This window comes from Dendropsophus ebraccatus, chromosome 7 (assembly GCF_027789765.1).
Source record: "Dendropsophus ebraccatus isolate aDenEbr1 chromosome 7, aDenEbr1.pat, whole genome shotgun sequence".
Classification (NCBI taxonomy): Eukaryota; Metazoa; Chordata; class Amphibia; order Anura; family Hylidae; genus Dendropsophus; species Dendropsophus ebraccatus.
Genome location: NC_091460.1, coordinates 115,455,951 through 115,475,115, shown reverse-complemented (window position 1 = coordinate 115,475,115; position 19,165 = coordinate 115,455,951). Strand labels below are relative to the sequence as shown.

General features: G+C 42.7%; 1 protein-coding gene across 2 annotated transcripts; it reads left to right on the top strand.

The window, feature by feature from the left end:
* Positions 1–2,840: 2,840 nt before the first annotated feature.
* LOC138796984 (C-X-C motif chemokine 10-like) lies at positions 2,841–18,451 on the top strand. 2 transcript variants are annotated; one of them, XM_069976746.1, is made up of 4 exons: positions 2,841–2,916; positions 3,017–3,140; positions 17,934–18,020; positions 18,415–18,451. In XM_069976746.1, the coding sequence occupies exons 1-4, from the start codon at positions 2,856–2,858 to the stop codon at positions 18,449–18,451; spliced, it is 309 nt and encodes a 102-aa protein (XP_069832847.1). In that variant the 5' UTR covers positions 2,841–2,855. The 2 variants fall into 2 exon arrangements, with proteins under 2 accessions (XP_069832847.1, XP_069832846.1); XM_069976745.1 differs by lacking the exons at positions 17,934–18,020; positions 18,415–18,451 and adding exons at positions 4,791–4,874; positions 5,120–5,260.
* The last annotated feature ends 714 nt before the right edge of the window (positions 18,452–19,165 follow it).

The following is a 19,165-nucleotide window of genomic DNA, read 5'->3' as shown; positions in this document are numbered from 1 at the left end:
CCCCCGAGTCCGTAAATACCCCACATGTGGACATAAAGCGCCATGTGGGTGCAGGGCAAGCCTCTTAAGGGAAGGAGCGCCATTTGGATTTTGGAGGTTGGATTTGGCTAGAATGGATGATGAACGCCATGTCGCATTTACAGAGCCCTTGTGCTGCCAGGACAGTGGAAACCCAACACATGTGACCCCATTCTGGAAACTACACACCTTAAGGAATCTAACAAGGGGTGCAATGAGGATATGGACCCCTTGATGACGGGCACATTTGTGCCGTGAAAGTGAAAAAATGAAATTTTTCACTTTCATGTCACATTGTTCCACATTTGTGCCCGTCACCAGTGGGGTCCATATGCTCACTGCACCCCTTGTTAGATTCCTTGAGGGGTGTAGTTTCCAGAATGGGGTCACTTGTGGGGGGTTTCCAGTGTTTTGGCAGCACGAGGGCTCTGTAAATGCGACGTGGCCCTTGAAATCCATTCCAGTGAAATCCAGCTTCCAAAAGCCAATTGGCGCTCCTTCCCTTTGGAAGGCTCGTCCTGCGCCCGCTTGACACTTTATGTCCACATGTGGGGTATTTCCGTACTCGGGAGAAACTGCGCTACATGTTTTGTGTTTTTTTTTTCCTTTTATCCCTTTGTGAAAATGAAAAATTGAAGTCTAGAACAACGTTTTAGTGTAAAAAATACTTTTGTCTTTTTTCACGCCATATTGTTGGGAAAATCTGTGAAGCACCTGTGGGGTCCAGATGCTCACCGCACCCCTAGTTACATTCCTTGAGGGGTGTAGTTTTCTAAATGGTGTCCCTTTAGTGGTGTTTTTTAGGTTTTGGCACCCCAGAGCCTCTGCCAAGCTGAAGTGATACAGTCAGAAATGACCAAATATAACGGAGCCATTGAAATGCACTAGGCGCTCCCTTATATCTGAGGCTTGTGGTTGCGTCAAATAGCGCAATAGGGTCACATATGTGGTATTTCTATAAACTGCAGAAACGGGGCAATAAATATTGGGGTGCATTTCTCTGGTAATAAGTTTATAATTATGAAAAATATTGGATTACAATAAAATCTCTGCACAGAAAATTAAAATTTTCAAATTTCTTACACACTTAGCTTTTATTTCTGTGACTCCCCTAAAGGCTTAAAAAACTTTCTGGATGTGCTTTTGCAGAGTTTGGGGGGTGCAGTTTCTGAAATGGGGTGCTTTGTGGGGCTTTCTAACATACAGGCCCCTCAAATACACTTTAAACCTGAACAGGTCCCTAAAAATATCTGATTTTGAAATTTTACAGAAAATTTGGAAATTTGCTGCTAATGTTTTACGCTTACTATTGTCTAAAAAAAATGAAATATAGTTTAATAAATGCTGCCAACATAAAGTAGACATGTTGCTAATGCTATTTAATATATAATTTATGTGGCATAACCATTTTCTGTATAAGCAGAAAAGGTTTAAATTTGGAAAAATGCATTTTTTTACAATTTTTCACGTTATTTTGTTTTTTTTCATAAAGATTCGTTATAAGTATCGACTCCAATTTACAAGAAATGTGAAGTACAATATGTCACGAGAAAACATTCTCAGAATCAGCCGGATAGGTAAAAGCATCCCGAAGTTATTAATGAATAAAGTGACACAGGTCATATTCATAAAATTTGCTCTGGTCCTTAAGGCCATTTTAGGCCCGGTCCTTAAGGGGTTAATGACTAGAGGCTGCAAAAAACTGACAAGTCATTTTTTCGTGCGCCCACTAGAGCTCCCGGACGGAGTGTATACTAGGGGGGAGATTTATCAAACTGGTGTAAAGTAGAATTGTCTCAGTTGCCCCTAGCAACCAATCAGATTCCACCTTTTATTTTCCAAGGAATCTGTGAGGAATAAAAAGTGGAATCTGATTGGTTGCTAGGGGCAACTGAGCCAGTTCTACTTTACACTCCTTTGATAAATCCCCCCTTAGGTGTATACACTCCGGCCGAGATTCCATTGACTGCAGTGCTGTGATGAAGAGATAGAAGCCACTGTATGGCATTTGTCAGAAGCATCTATATAACCACAGCAGGTCCTAACTTATTGCCAGTAATAATTATATTGGATAACATGGTCCTTTTTTCTGTTTTGTGGTTTACATGTTGCATGACAAGCTTCTGGTAGTGTTCCAAGGCAACTTTTGAATGACTCATATTTTATTTTTTCAGATATATTAGTGACATGAAGAAGAAGAACTGTAGCATGACAAAAATTAGTAATGAAGAAAATACATATATACATTGGCATAAAGGGGTTGCCAACATTCAAATGGCAACTTCTGCTCAGTTGTTTTTAGGTGGCTTTTAAAGCCATTATATGATTGGGCATAGAATTGCCAATCTTAACTCCAATCTGTGATTATTGATATTGATTATTGATCCACGGCTATTTGATGTGTTCAGTGTGTTGTCCATGGTGCTGAACACAGAGCTGTAGGATCCAATCGTTATAAACTTTGGAAAACTTTGGAATTTAACTTTAGAACCATAAGATATGGTGATTACAGGGTGAACCATATTGACTTTTTGATAATGCTTGATATTAATGGCCTTGATCTTATTTTTGTAGAATTGAGATATAGTACCACGGATGCCATTGCCATAAATGTGAACGGTGTTTGTATACACCTAAAGCAAAATTCTTCAATTTTTCTTAACATTACACTTACGAGGAAGTGTAACCCCAAATGTTACTTTCTCTTTTTCTAAGTTGATATTATTAAAGGAAATGAAGGGATTTCCCACTTGTGATGACACAATGCATTACAGCTCTATATATACAGTCGGCTCTTATTCATCGCAACAGCTCACAAGACACCTAATCCTGTCATTATGGACTGCAAGATTGCTGCCATCATCTGTGCTGTGCTGCTGTCTGCTTCTCTAATTCAAGGTACAGTAATATTAATCTATATGATTATTATTATTATTATTATTATTATTATTATTATTATATTATTATTATTATTATCTCATTATTATATTTTCTTCAGGAGCTGCTATACCTCGAGGGAATCGCTGTAGGTGCACTAAAGTTTCAAAAATTTTCAACATAAAGGCAGTGGAAAAGTTGGAGATTTATCCCAGAAGTTCTACCTGTGAAAATGTAGAATATGTGTGAGTAGACAGCATATAATACGCACAGAATAGAGGGTGATATATTACATATATGAATATAGTTACTCCATTATCCTCAATAGTTACCTTGAAATAAATGCCTTTATTCAGTTCAATGACTGTATTTTCTATTAAACTTATGCAGCATAAAGGCAGCTGAGCTGTATGATATTTTACACATGAATATTAAAGGGGTTATCCAGCGCTACAAAAACACGGACACTTTCTTCCAGAGACAGCCCCACTCTTGTCTCCAGCTTCCATTTAAGTGAATGGAGCTTAATTGCAAACCGCACCTGAACTGGAGACAAGAGTGGTGTTGTCTCTGAAAGAAAGTGGCCATGTTTTTGAAGCGCTGGATAACCCCTTTAAGGGTGCCTTCCCACGTTCAAGATCAGATTTTATGCTGTGTTCAGTTATTTAGATGAAATCTGCTGCGGATCCGCAGCAGAAAATCCGCTGCAGTTCCTGTACGTGTGAACGCACCCTTAGTTTTAATAATATAATTGAGACCGGGGTAGGCATTTTCACAAGCAATCAGCCACATACTGAAAAAGTATTGTATTCCATAGCCCAACTTTATACAGGTGCAATAATATACTCCTATTAGTGATTATATGTCCATTGCCCCAATGTGAATACATCCCTAATGTCTATGGTCCCCATGTGATTACTATAAATATATATTTTCTACTATTTTTGTATATGTTCTTGACTCCTTCCAGTAGTTTTTACATTGTCCTGTGTGTACATGTTTTACAGGATTTTCAGTTTTTGTGTCCGAATATAAATAAATTTAATTTTGAAGAGTTTGAGCAATCATTTTTGGAGGTTTGTTGTAGGTCATTTACACAGGGGTACGCTGGGACTTTTCAGTAACCTACAATTGCATTGAATTTTTGAGAGTGAGCCTGTAAACACAAGAAGAGCTAGAAATACTGTAAATGGTGGAAGAGAATAGAGAACATACTGTACAATATCCACAGAAATCAATGCAATGCCAGTTTATTGAAAAGTCTTTTCTGTAAATTAATAATTTAGTAATTTAATCTGTATTATCTTACATGGCAGGTTTGCAGATTTTTTTTAAATAGTTTACAATAGTAAAAAAAAAGCAAACAGCAAATATCTCTCAGGACACAAAGGTTATGTTCACACAACGTCAAAAATAGAGTAAAGGCGGCCCATTTTGATATTTTAAAAAATGTCAGTTATTTTTAACTGACTGCAATGGCAATGCATTAAATCCAATGGTAAGACAGATGTCTAATGCACACAATGTATTAAATAACAGACGTTTTTACCACAGACGTCAAAATAATGAACATGATTCGTATTTTCAGACATCTTTTGCAAACAGCGGACGTTTTTTATTAGTTATTCATGCACAGTTTTTCTTTTGTCACTGTTCTTTCTCCGTTTTTACTATTAAATTTAATGGACTTTTCAATTAAGACACATCCAAAGGCCAATTAGTAATCCGAACTAGGAGCTGACAAAAACGTTGTGTGAACATAGCCAAAGGGATTTATATGCTCATACCTACATGGGTTTCTTTAGATAATGCTAACAATAGAAAATAGACGTCCATTAAATATCTATTTGGGATTAAATATTAAAAAATGCTTTTTGGTGTCTTTCTTTTAACAGTTTAACCTTAAAAAATCGGAAACAAGCAATATGTGTCAGTCCTGACCTGAAAGAAGTAAGGGCTCTTTTGGGAGGAAATAATCGGTAGGTGTTACTGCTCTAAAAAGTGTGTTGTTTTATAATAGATCTTCAAGCTTTATCTGCGTGCCAGGAGTCTGTAGTGTAATGCTTATTCAGTATTGACCTTTCTATTCATCTTATACATCTTATATCTATTATCTATCTTCATTATTTATACAACCTGTATATATTATATGTATCCTTTATCTATCTACCTATCTAGCTATGTAATTATAGGAATATTCTAACCCACTTAATATTTTCTCTAGACAACTCAAGAATATTGAAGTCATCCGCCACCAATAGATCTGCACATGCATGGAAGATCATACTGACCACCTGTATATTCTTAATAAGTCCTTATTAACAATTATTACTTTGTGTTTTCACTGGCAAAGAAATATTTTTTTTTCTAGAACTGTCATACTTTATTTAAAATCTTGTATATAAATGTATGTATGTAAATATAATATAATGCCTATAAAAAAATATGTAAATAGTATACACCATACACTGGTATTCAAATACAGTTTATGCTAAAAAAAAAAAAAAAAAAAATTCATTCCAATTATTTTATTCTATTTATCCTTTTACTGGACTTGAAAAGTAGATGAGGTGTTATCCAGCAAAAGTACATTGAACAGGCATTCTGGTTTTATGACTTTCAGCAGCTCTGCCTGCTATTATTTAGCAGAAACCGTCATTTAGAGGATTGCTTGCTCTCCGTGAGACATGTTTTTGTCTCGAAAAAGATTGATAAATCTGGACCAATGTGTTCACTGATGCAAACTGCATTCTAAGGTTATGATCAAACAACATCTTTTTTAGGCAAAATAATGGCCGTTGTTTGATAACAAACGCAGTAAGTAACATTCATGATCATTATTGACGGTCGTTTTTTTAAAAACAATGGCCATCATTTTACATAAAAAGACGATGTGTGGACATAGTCTAAACACCAAAAACAAAACAACAGCTGTTATTAAAGGGGTATTCTCCCCCCCCCCCAGAGGAAAAAAAATTAAATGCTCCCATCCTCGCTGTTACTAACTCCCCCTGAGTATTTTGAGCTGTCTCCTGTCTTTCTAGCTGCCGCCGTTCCTGGGTTACAAGTTTCTCTAAAAGCCTGTCTATATCCAAGATGGCGCCGCCATTTCCCATCATGCAGTGTTTTTCTCTGATTGGACCATAAAGCAGAGTTGATGATGATGTATTTCAAAGAGCTGCAGCAGACGGGTGGTGCTGACTTTTTCTGAATTAGATGAACACTATGCTGAGAATGTAGTTCCTGAGCAGTTATCAGTAATATGAAGCCTGCTCTGCAGTCATATTACTGATAGCTGCTGAAGAACTACAACTCCCAGCACAGTGAACTGTAGTGGAAGCACTGGGAGGAGGTATTGGCTGGGGGGGAGGGGGTGTTTGTGCTGCTGGCTACAGCTGCCACTGCTGGAGGGGCTGGTTGAGAGACACTTATGTCGGGAATGGGGTAGGGGTGGTACAGGGGATCAAGTGTGAGGCTGGCTATAGCTGGAGGTGCTTGCAGGGAGGCATTGGTATTAGGAAGAGTTTGGGGGTGCGGGTGCAGCCAGCCGCGGATGGGGAGAAGCTGGGCAGAGCTGCAGCACCTCATGGCTGACACCTCTGCCTCCCCCCCCCCCCCCCCCCCCCTCATGGATAGGGAGAGGCTGCTGTGCAATCTGTGTAGAGATGTTATGCAGGAGAAAGCAGATTTTCATGACATGTGATCAGTGTGACGTTTACTGTGGGCTGAGTTAGCTCTCATTGGTTAGCTAATCCTGCCCACGGATCATGTAATCCCGTCTTGGCTGGAGGGAGGAAAAGAAGAGAAGCGTGTCGGAGTGGACCTGCACAAACTAATAAAAGTTTTCAGGGGAATACCCCTTTAATGTTCATGATCAACAATGGCCATTATTTGCCCTTATTTTTACAATTTGAGAACATAGCCGATTACTTAAAAAAAATTTCAATGTTTAATTTTCTTTATCAACAAAGCAAAACTATAAGGTTTTAGGCTTGAATATGCAATAGTTCAGTGCTTAATAATAAAAAAAAAAAAATAAAGCAGTAAAAGACATATATGAGGCATACATAAACTGTTAAAAAAGAGCAAAAATAAAAATAAAAGTTCCGTTAATGAATTGTTACGAGCAAAAACTATTTAGTAAAAGTAGATATTCTGTATGTAGTCATAAATACAGTAATGGGCTATGTTCACACTACGTATGAGACCAGCCGTTCCGTGACTCCGGCCAGGTCATGGAACGGCCGTCTCAGCCCGGATCATCACGGCCGGTACCTAAATACCAGCTGGATGATCTTTCCTCCGCATCAGAGCTTCCCATAGCACAGAGTGAAGCCGGAGCCGCTCGCTTCACTGTGTTAACTGACAGGTCCTTCTGCGGGCAGAATTAATTGAATTCCGTCCGCAAATAATGGACCTGTCAGTTGTTTGCGGCGCCGTATGGGAACTGGCCGGAGCGTATACGATGTGTGTACGCTCCAGCCAGGATCCCATAGCAAATAATGCTATGTTCCACCGCGCAAATCTACGGCTGTAGTTCTGCGGAGAGAACTACGGCCGTAGATTTACGTAGTGTGAACATAGCCTAGAGTTGGATGCAGAACCTGGGTGCTAAATTAGGCTGTATTCATGTTTCCAGGACTCTCTAGAACTACATCCAATTTCTCCAGCCATCAGCATTCAAATGCCGAACAATTGGACTTGAGCCTGCTTGATTCATGCTCATCTCTAACATCCATGTCTGGTTTTCTCCTTAGAAAATGACAATAGTCAAAGCACAGATAGCAGTATATGCAAAGTATCACTATTAATGGTAATAAAAAGAAAGGGGCCTGGGGTACTTTATGGTGCCATCCATAAAGTTGGTTCATATGAGAGGAAGAGGACACATTCCCCAACAAAGAAATATAATAAAAATGTAATTATAGATAAAGACATATGTACAGTAATTGTTTACTTACATTTACATTTTTTTTACATTTGAAGTATACCTGATATTTCATGCACATGTACATTTTCACCATAGGCTGTTAGACAGAGATGTCTTCTCTCATTTGAGTTGTTTCCTTTTTCATCATCTTCTCCATCTTCCCTGGGCCATTATGAGAACTTCTCCGAGCCACGAATCCAAAGAATCTGCCAGACAGACAAATTAGGCTCTGTGTAGACAGCTTATAGATGGCCCCTTGTTCAGTCCTCCATATAGATAGCCCCATGTGCATCTATTAGAGTAGGGAGCCCCCTCTGTGTAATCCCTTTATAGTAGACAACACCCTCTGTGCATCACCTACATCAGGGGTAGGGAATCTTGGCTCTCCAGCTTCTGCAAAACTACAACTCCCATCATGTGTGGACAGTCAAAGCTAAAGCTGTAGTTTTGCAATAGCTGGAGAGCCAAGGTTCCCTATCCCTGCCCTATAGTATATGATCCCCTCTGTTTAGTCCTCTTAGATGACCCCTCTATGTAATCCGTTATAGTAGATGCCCCTCCTCTGTGCATGCCCTATTGTATACTCCCCCCCCCCCAGTGTAGTTCCCCTTATAGATGTCCCCTAGTTTCCTTCGTTCCTTCATAGATGGCCCCTCTGTGTGGTTCCCCTTAAAGATGCCTTCTCTGTGTTGTCCTCCTTATAGATGGCCTCCCTTATACATGCCCCTTATAGATGGCCCCCTGTGTTGTCCCTCCCACAAATGGCCCCCAGTGTTGTTCATCCCCTTTCCCCATATAGATAGCCCCCAGTGTTGTCCATCCCCCTATAGGTAGCCCCCAATGTTGTCCATCCCCATCCCACATATAGGAAGCCCCCAGTGTTGTTTATCCCCATCCCCCATATAGGAAGCCCCCAGTGTTGTGAATCCACCCTATAGGTAGCCCCCAGTTTTGTGCTTCCCCCCATAGGTAGCTCCCAGTGTTGTGCATCCCCCTATAGGTAGCCCCCAATGTTGTGCATCCCCCTATAGGTAGCCCCCAGTGTTGTGCATCCCCCATATAGGTAGCCCCCAGTGTTGAGCATCCTCATCCCCATATAGCCCCCAGTATTGCTCATCCCCCATATAGCCCCCAGTGTTAAGCCCCCATATAGTCCCTAGTATTGTGCATCCCCATCCCCCATATTGCCACCAGTATTGTGCATTCCCATCCCCCATATAGCCCCAAGTATTGTGCATCCCCCATATAGCCCCAAGTATTGTGCATCCCCCATATAGCCCCCAGTATTGTGCATCTCCAGCCCCCCATATAGCCCCCAGTATTGTGCATCCCCAGTCCCCATATAGCCCCAGTGTTGTCTCCCTCTGATGAAAAGAAAAAAAAACACAACTAACCAAACCTCACGCTCCCCCGTCGGTCGCGGTTATCTTCTTCTCTCTTACTCTGTCCGATGAGCAGCTCTCTGGTGGATTTCCGGGCAGCGCCATTCACTGAGCTCAGTGTACGCTGTGGCGGCTGGGACATCCGTTACAGGGAGCGCAAACCAAAAGTCCCAGTTGCCACGGCGCACAGTGAGCTCAGTGATGACGCTGCCCGGGACTCCACCAGAGAGCTGCTCATCGGGCGGGATACTCTTGTGATCGCAAGCAAAACACTTGCTCGCGGTAGCAAGAATGATTGACAGGGGGGGAAGCCTATGGCTTCTCGCACTGTCAATCAGAACACTGAACACCCGGGAGGCCCATTACGGCTGCTTCGGCGGTAGAGCTGCCCCTGGTTCATATATATACACTTTATATACATAAAACACATTTACCAAAAACATATACAGTGGTACCTTGGTTTAAGAGTAACTTGGTTTAAGAGTGTTTTGGTTTAAGAGCTCACAGTTTTTCAAAATTGTGACTTGGTTTAAGAGCATTGCTTTGGTTTAAGAGCTCCCTGTACTGGGTGGGAGGGAGAATTATGGAGGGGCATGGTTTGCATAGGGTGGTCTGCAGCACTGTACTCTGACCCAGGAAGTCTTCCTCACCTTCCAAATCATAGCAAATTTAGTTCAGGCTGGGGCTTACATCAGGGGACAGGACTGTGGAGGCAATTTCTTCGTTGCTGTAACCCCTCTCTCCCTGGACAGAGAGTGCTGCATTATGTGCACACATAGGTCCTGCTCATTCCTTCATGCTCCTTGCAGTCTCTGTCAGTGCTGATTGGTCCATGCTGAACACACACCCCTTCCCCATCACTGTCATGTGACCACACAGACCTCTGACAGCAGCCCTGCATCTCTATTCTAGCCTGTTGTACTAAGCTACTGCATTATGGGGATCTGCAGTTTCATCCTGTATCTATAAACTGCTGCTGTTTTTCAGGTTTATGCACTCACTATACATTATATACATTCAGCTATTTCTAAATGTTTGTTTAATCTGTTTTACATGTTATTCAGAATATAAAATCATTATTTTTGGGGTGTGGAACCAATTGTCTGCATTTCAATGATTTCTTATGGAACAATTTGCTTTGGTTTAAGAGTGGATTTGGATTACAAGCACGGTACCGGAACGAATTATGCTCGTAATCCAAGGCACCACTGTATACCAAACACATTTAGGGATACTGCTGGTGCGGGGAAGGGAATTCTCTCCCCACATGTGACTGAAACCAAGGGCCATTTCTCCCTGCTTCCAGAACAAGGATGTCCACATACACAGTAGCGGTCTTTGGCACCAAGCACCCCAAGCGATCGCTTGGGGCCCCCAACATCCAGGGGGGCCCCCACGTCCTGCTCTTGTGCTCAAAACTGCTGGACAGGGCCGCTGCCCTGCTCGCTGATGCGATCTGAACTGTAACTATGAGCACTCGTAATGAGCTCTCATAGTTACATGCAGCAGCAGCACTTACAGGGCGGGAGCCATTGGCTCCCTTTCTGTCAGTCACTCTTGTAAAGTGACTGTACCACCAGGCCAAGGCTGAAGCAGAGGGAAGAAACTCCAGCCCTCCATGACGTGACTCCATTAGAATCAATGAAATCCTATCATAGAGGGGCTAGGGTTTCCTCCCACTAAGGGTGAGTCGGCCCGCCTCCAGTGCTTCAGCTTGGGCCTGGTGGTACAGTCACTTTAACTATGTTTACATAAGCATCAAGGCTTCCAAGGCTTCATTATTAAAGTAGTTGAATAACTGAAAACTGTTTATTTAAATGATAGTGTCAGACTCGGGAAGGCAGATACAACACGAGACAGTGACCCTAAGGCTAGAGCCACCCTCTGACCTTACCTGCTTGCCGCAACGACCCTAAACGGTCGTGGACAACCACGGTGCCGGTCCCTATACTGATGTAAGTGCAAACATAAAACGAAGACAGACGAACGAACACAATAGAGCGAAGTCAACAAGCCAAGTCAGCAACACACGGGCAGCGAAGTACAAAATCGGAAGGCAAGCGGGAAGTCGGTAACAGGCAGAAGGTCAGGAAACAATGTAACAACAGCGGATAGTCAAGGGTAGGGTAGGCAGGACAGGGATCAGGGGAGCTGGGACTAGAACACTCTAATAGCCAGCAAAGGAATCTGATACTGGCTTTCCTTTATACCTGGATCAGGAGCCCAGACCAGCCTCTCATTGGTCTGGCCTCCTGAATCCGAATCTAGTGCAGCTGAGACACTGCAGGCTGAATGGCAGAGCGATTTGCCCCTCAGCCTGAGTGTGATCGCACTTAGCTGTGAGAGCTGGGTGGTAGCCGGCCGTGACACGGAGCCGCGGCGTCCCTGGTTGTTAAGGACGCCGTCGGGTCTCAGTGACGTCACACGGCTCCGGCGGCTGCTGCGGCGCTGGGTCCTTGCGCCGTCAGACGGGGCCGAGGCCTAGGAGGACGCCGCTGGCTCCGCGGCAGGTAAGTTGCTAACATTACCCCCTCCCTTATGAGGGGCCTCCGGACCCTTACTAAAAGGACCCGATCTAGAAGGGTTGCGCAAATGATATTGCCGAATGAGGCGTGGTGCATGCATATCTTGCTACCCAAGTGCGCTCCTCTGGACCAAATCCTCTCCAATGAACCAGATACTGCAAAGAATTCTGAACTCGGCGAGAATCCAGAATCTTCTCCACCTCATATTCCAGTTCACCCTGAATAACCAAAGGAGCAGGGGGAGCAGATGGTAACACGGGATTAACATATTTTTTCAACAGAGACTTATGGAAAACATTGTGAATTTTTAGACTCTTCGGCAAAAGTAACTTAAACGAAACTGGATTAATGACCTTCACTATAGCATAAGGACCAATGTATTTAGGAGAAAGTTTACCAGAGGGTGTCTTTAATCTCAAGTTTCTAGTAGAGAGCCATACCTTGTCACCTACCCTGTACTCAGGGCCAGATATGCGTCTTCTATCTGATTGGTTTTTACAATTTTCTTGGGCTTTAACCAGGTTCTGAAGAGCCTGGGCCCAAACTGTGCACAGCTTTCTGTAAATTTTTTCGGCGGATGGATTAATGGACTCGGTAGCATGTACAGAAGAACATCGAGGATTAAACCCAAAATTACAAAAAAAATGGCGACATTTTGAGAGACTGACTTTCACGATTATTTAGGGCAAACTCAGCCAACGGTAAGTATTCTCTCCATTTCTCCTGTGACCCTGCAACAAAACATCTTAAGAACTGCTCCAGTGATTGATTAACCCTCTCCGTTTGTCCATTGGACTGCGGATGAAAAGCTGAAGAAAAGGACAAGGATATACCCAGGCGACCACAAAACTCTCTCCAGAATTTAGACACGAACTGTACTCCCCTGTCAGAAACAATATTCTCTGGTACCCCGTGTAAACGCAAGATATGATTGATAAAAAGAGAGGCCAAGGTACGAGCATTGGGAAGCTTGCTGAGAGGAATTAAATGGCACATCTTAGAGAACCTGACGACAAATACCCAAATCACAGTCTTACCCTTAGAGGGTGGTAAATCAGTTATAAAGTCCATTGAGATATGGGTCCAAGGTCTAGCCGGTACCGGTAGGGGTTGGAGAAGTCCCTCGGGTAACCTGCGAGGATCCTTGGACCAGGCGCAAATCTCACAAGCTTCTACAAACATCTTAGTATCTCTGACCCAAGATGGACACCAATAATGGCGAGATAATAAATACTTGGTAACCGCAATGCCTGGATGACCTGCCAATACTGAACAATGTGTTTCCTCCAGAACTTTCAAACGAAGATCTGGGTGAACAAATAGTTTATTCTCCGGGGTATTCCTAGGCGCCATAGATTGAGACTGGACAACTTGAGCAGCCAGATCGGGCTGCAGTATAGCCACCACCACACCCGGAGATAAAATATTTTCAGATTCCTTTATGGGAACTTTGCTAACGTTGAAACTACGAGATAAAGCGTCTGCCCTTATGTTTTTGGAACCCGGTCTGAAGGTGATTTCAAAATTAAACCGTGTGAAAAAGAGCGCCCATCGAGCTTGCCGTGGAGTAAGACGCTTGGCTTTATCTAAATAAACAAGGTTTTTGTGGTCGGTTAAAACCTTGTTTTTTGTGTTTAGCCCCCTCTGAAAAATGTCGCCATTCGTCAAATGCCCACTTAATGGCAAGAAGTTCTCTATTGCCTATATCATAGTTGCACTCGGCTTTGGAGAACTTTCTAGAGAAGTAGGCTATGGGTCTTAGATTGGTGAGTGTTTCAGGACCCTGTGAAAGAACAGCCCCCACCCCCACCTCTGAGGCATCCACCTCTACAATAAAAGGTTGTTCAAAGTCAGGTTGAATCAACACCGGGGCTACAGAAAAACATCTTTTAAGTTTGTCAAATGCCAGAATGGCTTCAGGAGTCCAGTTATCCACATCAGCTCCCTTTCTGGTAAGATCAGTTAAGGGCTTAGCAATCACTGAGAATCCCTTAATAAATTTTCTGTAATAGTTAGCGAATCCCAAAAATCTCTGTAAAGCTTTAAGATTCTTTGGGCGCTCCCACTTTTCAATGGCTGTCACCTTAAGGGGATCCATACCAAAAGAACTAGGGGTGATTTTATATCCCAAAAAAGAGACCTCCTGAACGCCAAACTGGCACTTTAACAACTTGGCAAATAAATGGTTTTGTCTTAGAATTTCCATAACCTTGCGGACATGACCAACATGTGAAGACCAATCTGGAGAGAAAATCAGGATATCGTCCAAGTATACCACTAAAAAACGTCCCAGGTAGTCGCGAAACACATTGTTAACAAAAAGTTGGAAAACTGCAGGCGCATTACACAACCCGAAGGGCATGACCAGGTATTCAAAGTGTCCTTCGGGGGTATTGAATGCAGTCTTCCACTCATCACCCTCCTTTATTCGAATCAAATTATAGGCCCCTCGGAGGTCAATCTTGGAGAACCACCGAGCCCCCACAATTTGATCAAACAAATCAGGAATCAGAGGGAGAGGGTGTTGATTTTTAATCGTGATTTTATTTAACTCCCGATAATCAATGCAAGGGCGTAAACCACCATCCTTTTTACCCACAAAGAAAAACTCAGCCCCAAGGGGAGAAGAGGAAGGGCGGATATGACCCTTATGTAAACTTTCTTTAACATAATCACGCATTGCCTCCCTCTCAGGTCTAGACAAATTGAAAATTCATCCCTTTGGGTACTTAGACTCAGGAACCAAATCAATAGCACAATCGTATGGACGATGAGGGGGTAACTCGTCCACCGATTTTTCGTCGAAAACATCAAGAAAATCAGATAGAAACTCAGGGAGCTCCCCTTCTAACGAAGAACATTCTGTTAAATTCAAAGAAATACAATGGGCGGCACATCCTGGCCCCCATTGAACAAGTTTGCCCAATCAAACACAGGACTATGCTGGGTCAACCAGGGTAAACCTAAAATAACATCTCATTGGTCCGGCCTCCTGAATCCGAATCTAGTGCAGCTGAGACACTGCAGGCTGAATGGCAGAGCAATTTGCCCCTCAGCCTGAGTGTGACCACACTCAGCTGTGAGAGCTGGGCGGTAGCTGGCTGTGACACGGAGCCGCAGCGTCCCTGGTTGTTAAGGACGCCATCGGGTCTCCGTGACATCACACGGCTCCGGCGGCTGCTGCGGCGCTGGGTCCTAGCGCCGTCAGACGGGGGCGAGGCCGAGGAGGATGCCGCTGGATCCGCGGCAGGTAAGTTGCTTACAGATAGGTACCATTTAAAGGGTACAATAAAATACTTTTTGTATGTTTTCTTCAATTACAAACATTTTTATTGACCAACTATATGATTGTTCCAAGTTTATTGGAAGATTGCTGCCATCCATTTGAACTTGAAAGCATCCCTGGAATCTATGTTATCACTAAAATATTGTACTGTAATCCAGCTAAGAAAACAAAATTATTTACTCATAGTGTATGATCTGTGGCAACAGAAAAAAGCGTTATAGATTTCACAATATATTTTGTGAGATGGTTCCAAATGATGAATGCTTTTATGGTTCAATGGTTGGAAAGAAGAAGGAGTTTTTCATAGCAAAGACCTTCTTTGGATTGAACAGTAGGTTAAACGGACCACACACATTGAAAAAGTTGCCAAGTACTTTACCTGGAACCACTTCAAATAAGAATTTCCCTAGACTTTCTTCATTGCATGGATGCTCCACTACTCTGTTCCCAGGCAGAAAAATGGTACCCTAAAAAAAAAATTAGACAATATTATAATTTATAGAAATATAGAAGAAGCAATCTGCACTACCAGGTATGCTGGGTGTGAGTACAGGGTGATGGGGGTAAAAAACAGGTCCGAGTGAATAGGGTGCACACCCTCCTACGAACAGGTAGAACATACACAGTATCCCAAAGTGGGTAGATGAATAGAGGGGGCACCAGGGGCGTAACTATAAATGGCTGGGCCCCAGAGCAAACTTTTGATTGCCGCCCTTCACCGCCCCCTCCCCCTCGACCAACCATTACGCCATCAACACAGCTCTACAAAGGTTCTGTACACCATATAAATTACAATGCAGTTGCATTAAGTGACTCACAGGGGACGTCTTCTCTCATTAGAGTTGTTTCCTTTTCATCATCTTCTCCATCTGCCCTGGGCCACTATGAGAACTTCTCCGAGCCACGAATCCACAGAATCTGCCAGACAGACAAATCAGGCTCTGTGTAGACAGCTTATAGATGTCCCCTTGGTCAGTCCTCCATATAGATAGCCCCATGTGCATCTACTATAGTAGGGAGCCCTCCTCTGTGTAATCCCTTTATAGTAGATGACCCTCTGTGCATCACCTACCTCAGGGGTAGGGGATCTCGGCTCTCCAACTTCTGCAAAACTACAACTCCCATCATGTGTGGACAGTCAAAGCTAAAGCTGTAGTTTTGCAATAGCTGGAGAGCCAAGGTTCCCTATCCCTGCTCTATAGTATATGATCCCCTCTGTGTAGTCCTCTTAGATGACTCCTCTGTGGAGTCGACTATAGTAGATGCCCCTCCTCTCTGCATGCCCTAGTGTATACACCCCCCCAGTGTAGTTCCCCTTATAGATGCCCCCAGTCCCCTTCATAGATGGCCCCTCTGTGTAGTTCCCCTTTTAGATGGCCCCCATTTGTTGTCCCTCTCTGTGTAGTGCCCCTTAAAGATGCCTTCACTGTGTTGTCCTCCTTATAGATGGCCTACCTTATACATGCCCCTTATAGATGGCCCCCTGTGTTGTCCCCCTTACAAATGGCCCCCAGTGTTGTTCATCCCCATCCCCCATATAGGTAGCCCCCAGTGTTGTCTATCCCCCATAGGTAGCCCCCAGTGTTGTCCATCCCCATTCCACATATAGGTAGCCCCCAGTGTTGTCCATCCCCATCCCCCTATAGGTAGCCCCCAGTGTTGTGCATCCCCTCTATAGGTAGCCCCCCCCTGTTGTGCATCCCCCAATAGGTAGCCCCCAGTGTTGTGCATCCCCCCATAGGTAGCCCCCAGTGTTTTGCACCCCCCCTATAGGTAGCCCCCAGTGTTGTGCATCCCCCTATAGGTAGCCCACAGTGTTGTGCATCCGCCTATAGGTAGCCCCCAGTGTTGTGCTTCCCCCTATAGGTAGCCCCCAGTGTTGTGTATCCCCCCCATAGGTAGTCTCCAGTGTTGTGCATCCCCCTATAGGTAGCCCCCAGTGTTGTGCATCACCCTATAGCCTCCAGCATTGTGCACCCCCTATATAGCCCCCAGTGTTGTGCATCCCCCATATAGCCCCCAGTGTTGAGCATCCCCATATAGCCTCCAGTGTTGTGCATCCCTCATATAGCCCCCAGTGTTGAGCATCCCAATCCCCATATAGCCCCCAGTATTGTGCATCCCCCATATAGCCCTCAGTATTGTGCATCCCTATCCCCCATATAGCCCCCAGTATTGTGTATCCCTAGTCCTCATATAGCTATGACTATAAAAAAAAAAAAAAAAATATATATATATATATATATATATATACTGTATATATATATAATATATATATATATACATATATATGTAGGTTACTGCACGTGCATGCTAAATATCGTAGCCCAGCTGTAAGATTGTATATGTATTTTTACACCTGCTATAGGCTACAAACACTGCGTCTCAAGGCTACACCTTATAAAGTTATATACTATAGCTTTTGTGTTCATTTGCATAAGTACAACAATATTTTTGCTCAATACAGAAATGCAATGCATTAAATGACGGCCATCCACTCAATTTCAACAGTAAGTGAACATAGCCTTTCTGTGTTTTCAATCCACTACTGGTTTTGGTTGCAAAATACTGAGCAAAAATAATGTGTGGGAACAAAGCCTAACAAAGGATTTGCTAAATTGTCAGCTAAAATACTGTTTATAATCAGCAACAAAGGAATAATAATAATAATAATAATTATTATTATTATTATTATTATTATTAATCTCTAAGGCGGGGGTAGGGAACCTTGGCTCTCCAGTGGTTGCATGATGGGAGTTGTAGTTTTGCACCCACTGGAGAGCCAGGGTTCCCTACCCCTGCTCTAAGGTTTCTTTTGCTTCCAATTGCAACTAAAAATACAGGTCCATAAAACACCTATAGGGTGTTCAATATTTAAACAAGAAAGGCTTATTGTTTTCTCTCTTTTTTAACAGGGCATTTTTAAAAAAACGAAGTGTTCCCATATGTGTCAGTCCCGACCTAAAAGAAATAAAGGCACTTTTGAAAAAAAGGAAAAACCGGTAAGTGTTCATATTCATTCACAATTTATGGAAGTCACAAATTTAGGGGTGCCTTTACACCGAGATTTATTTGACAGATTTTTGAAGCCAAAGCCAGGAATGGACTTGAGAAGAGGAGAAATCTCAGTCTTTCCTTTATGACCTGGTCTCTGTTTATAGTCTGTTCCTGGCTTTGGCTTCAAAAATCTGTCAAATAAATCTGTCTGTGTAAAGGCACCCTTAGATGATAAAACCCAAAGTGAAAGCAGGCAATCAGAATCCCATGCATGCAAACAGATTTTTTTTTAACCTACTTTATATCAATCTTTTATCTACCATCTCTCTATAGCATCTGTCTGTCTACAGTATGTATCTATATAGTTAAACATTCTAACCCCAATAATTATTTTCCTAGGCATCTCAAGCATATTGAAGTGATTCACCATCAATAAATGTGGAGATGCTTTGAAGATGAAAGCGACCATCTGAATAGTTTGCATAGTTATATGCCATTATAACTGATCAATAATAATTTTATGTATTTTGAAGTAAAGTAGAATTGTCTTAGTTGCCCCTAGCAACCAATCACATTCCACGTTTCATTTTTCAAAGAATCTGTGAGGAATGAAAATTGGTTGCTAGGGGCAACTAAGACAATTCTACTTTACACCATGTTTGATAAATCTCCCCCTTTGTGAATCATTCTACAGCTGGCATTCTATAGGATCTTGTTTGTTTATATACAGTATACATGTAAATATAAAATAATGTGTAAATAACATGTAAATAGTGTACAGGATACACTGTAAAATGGTCCCCATTTGCATTTTATACTAAAAAAATGTTTTTTATACATTGGTTCCAAATTTTGAGATAATAAAGAGGAAATTATTTTTGTACTACATTGTTGAGTCTGAGTGAAATCTTGTACACAGGGGGAAATGACCCGAACATAGTCATTAGCTGACTACCTTTAGGCAATAGGGGTAAATGGGGTACATGCACAATTGTGGTGAATACACCCTTAGGCTATGTTCCCAGTACGTGAGAGGCCGGCTGTTCCATGACCCGGCCGAGTCACGGAACGGCCGGTCTCTGCAAAGATCATTCCGGGCGGTATTTAAGTACCGGCCGGATGATCTTTCCGGCCGCAGTGTTCTGAACTC

What these genes read in the sequence shown, in the direction of transcription:
- LOC138796984 (XM_069976746.1), top strand. Translation starts at nt 2,856, where the DNA reads ATGGACTGCAAGATTGCTGCCATCATCTGTGCTGTGCTGCTGTCTGCT. An exon ending in GTCTGCTTCTCTAATTCAAG is followed by an intron (nt 2,917 to 3,016) that starts GTACAGTAATAT and finishes TATTTTCTTCAG; the next exon opens with GAGCTGCTATACCTCGAGGG. An exon ending in TTGAAAAAAAGGAAAAACCG is followed by an intron (nt 18,021 to 18,414) that starts GTAAGTGTTCAT and finishes TTATTTTCCTAG; the next exon opens with GCATCTCAAGCATATTGAAG.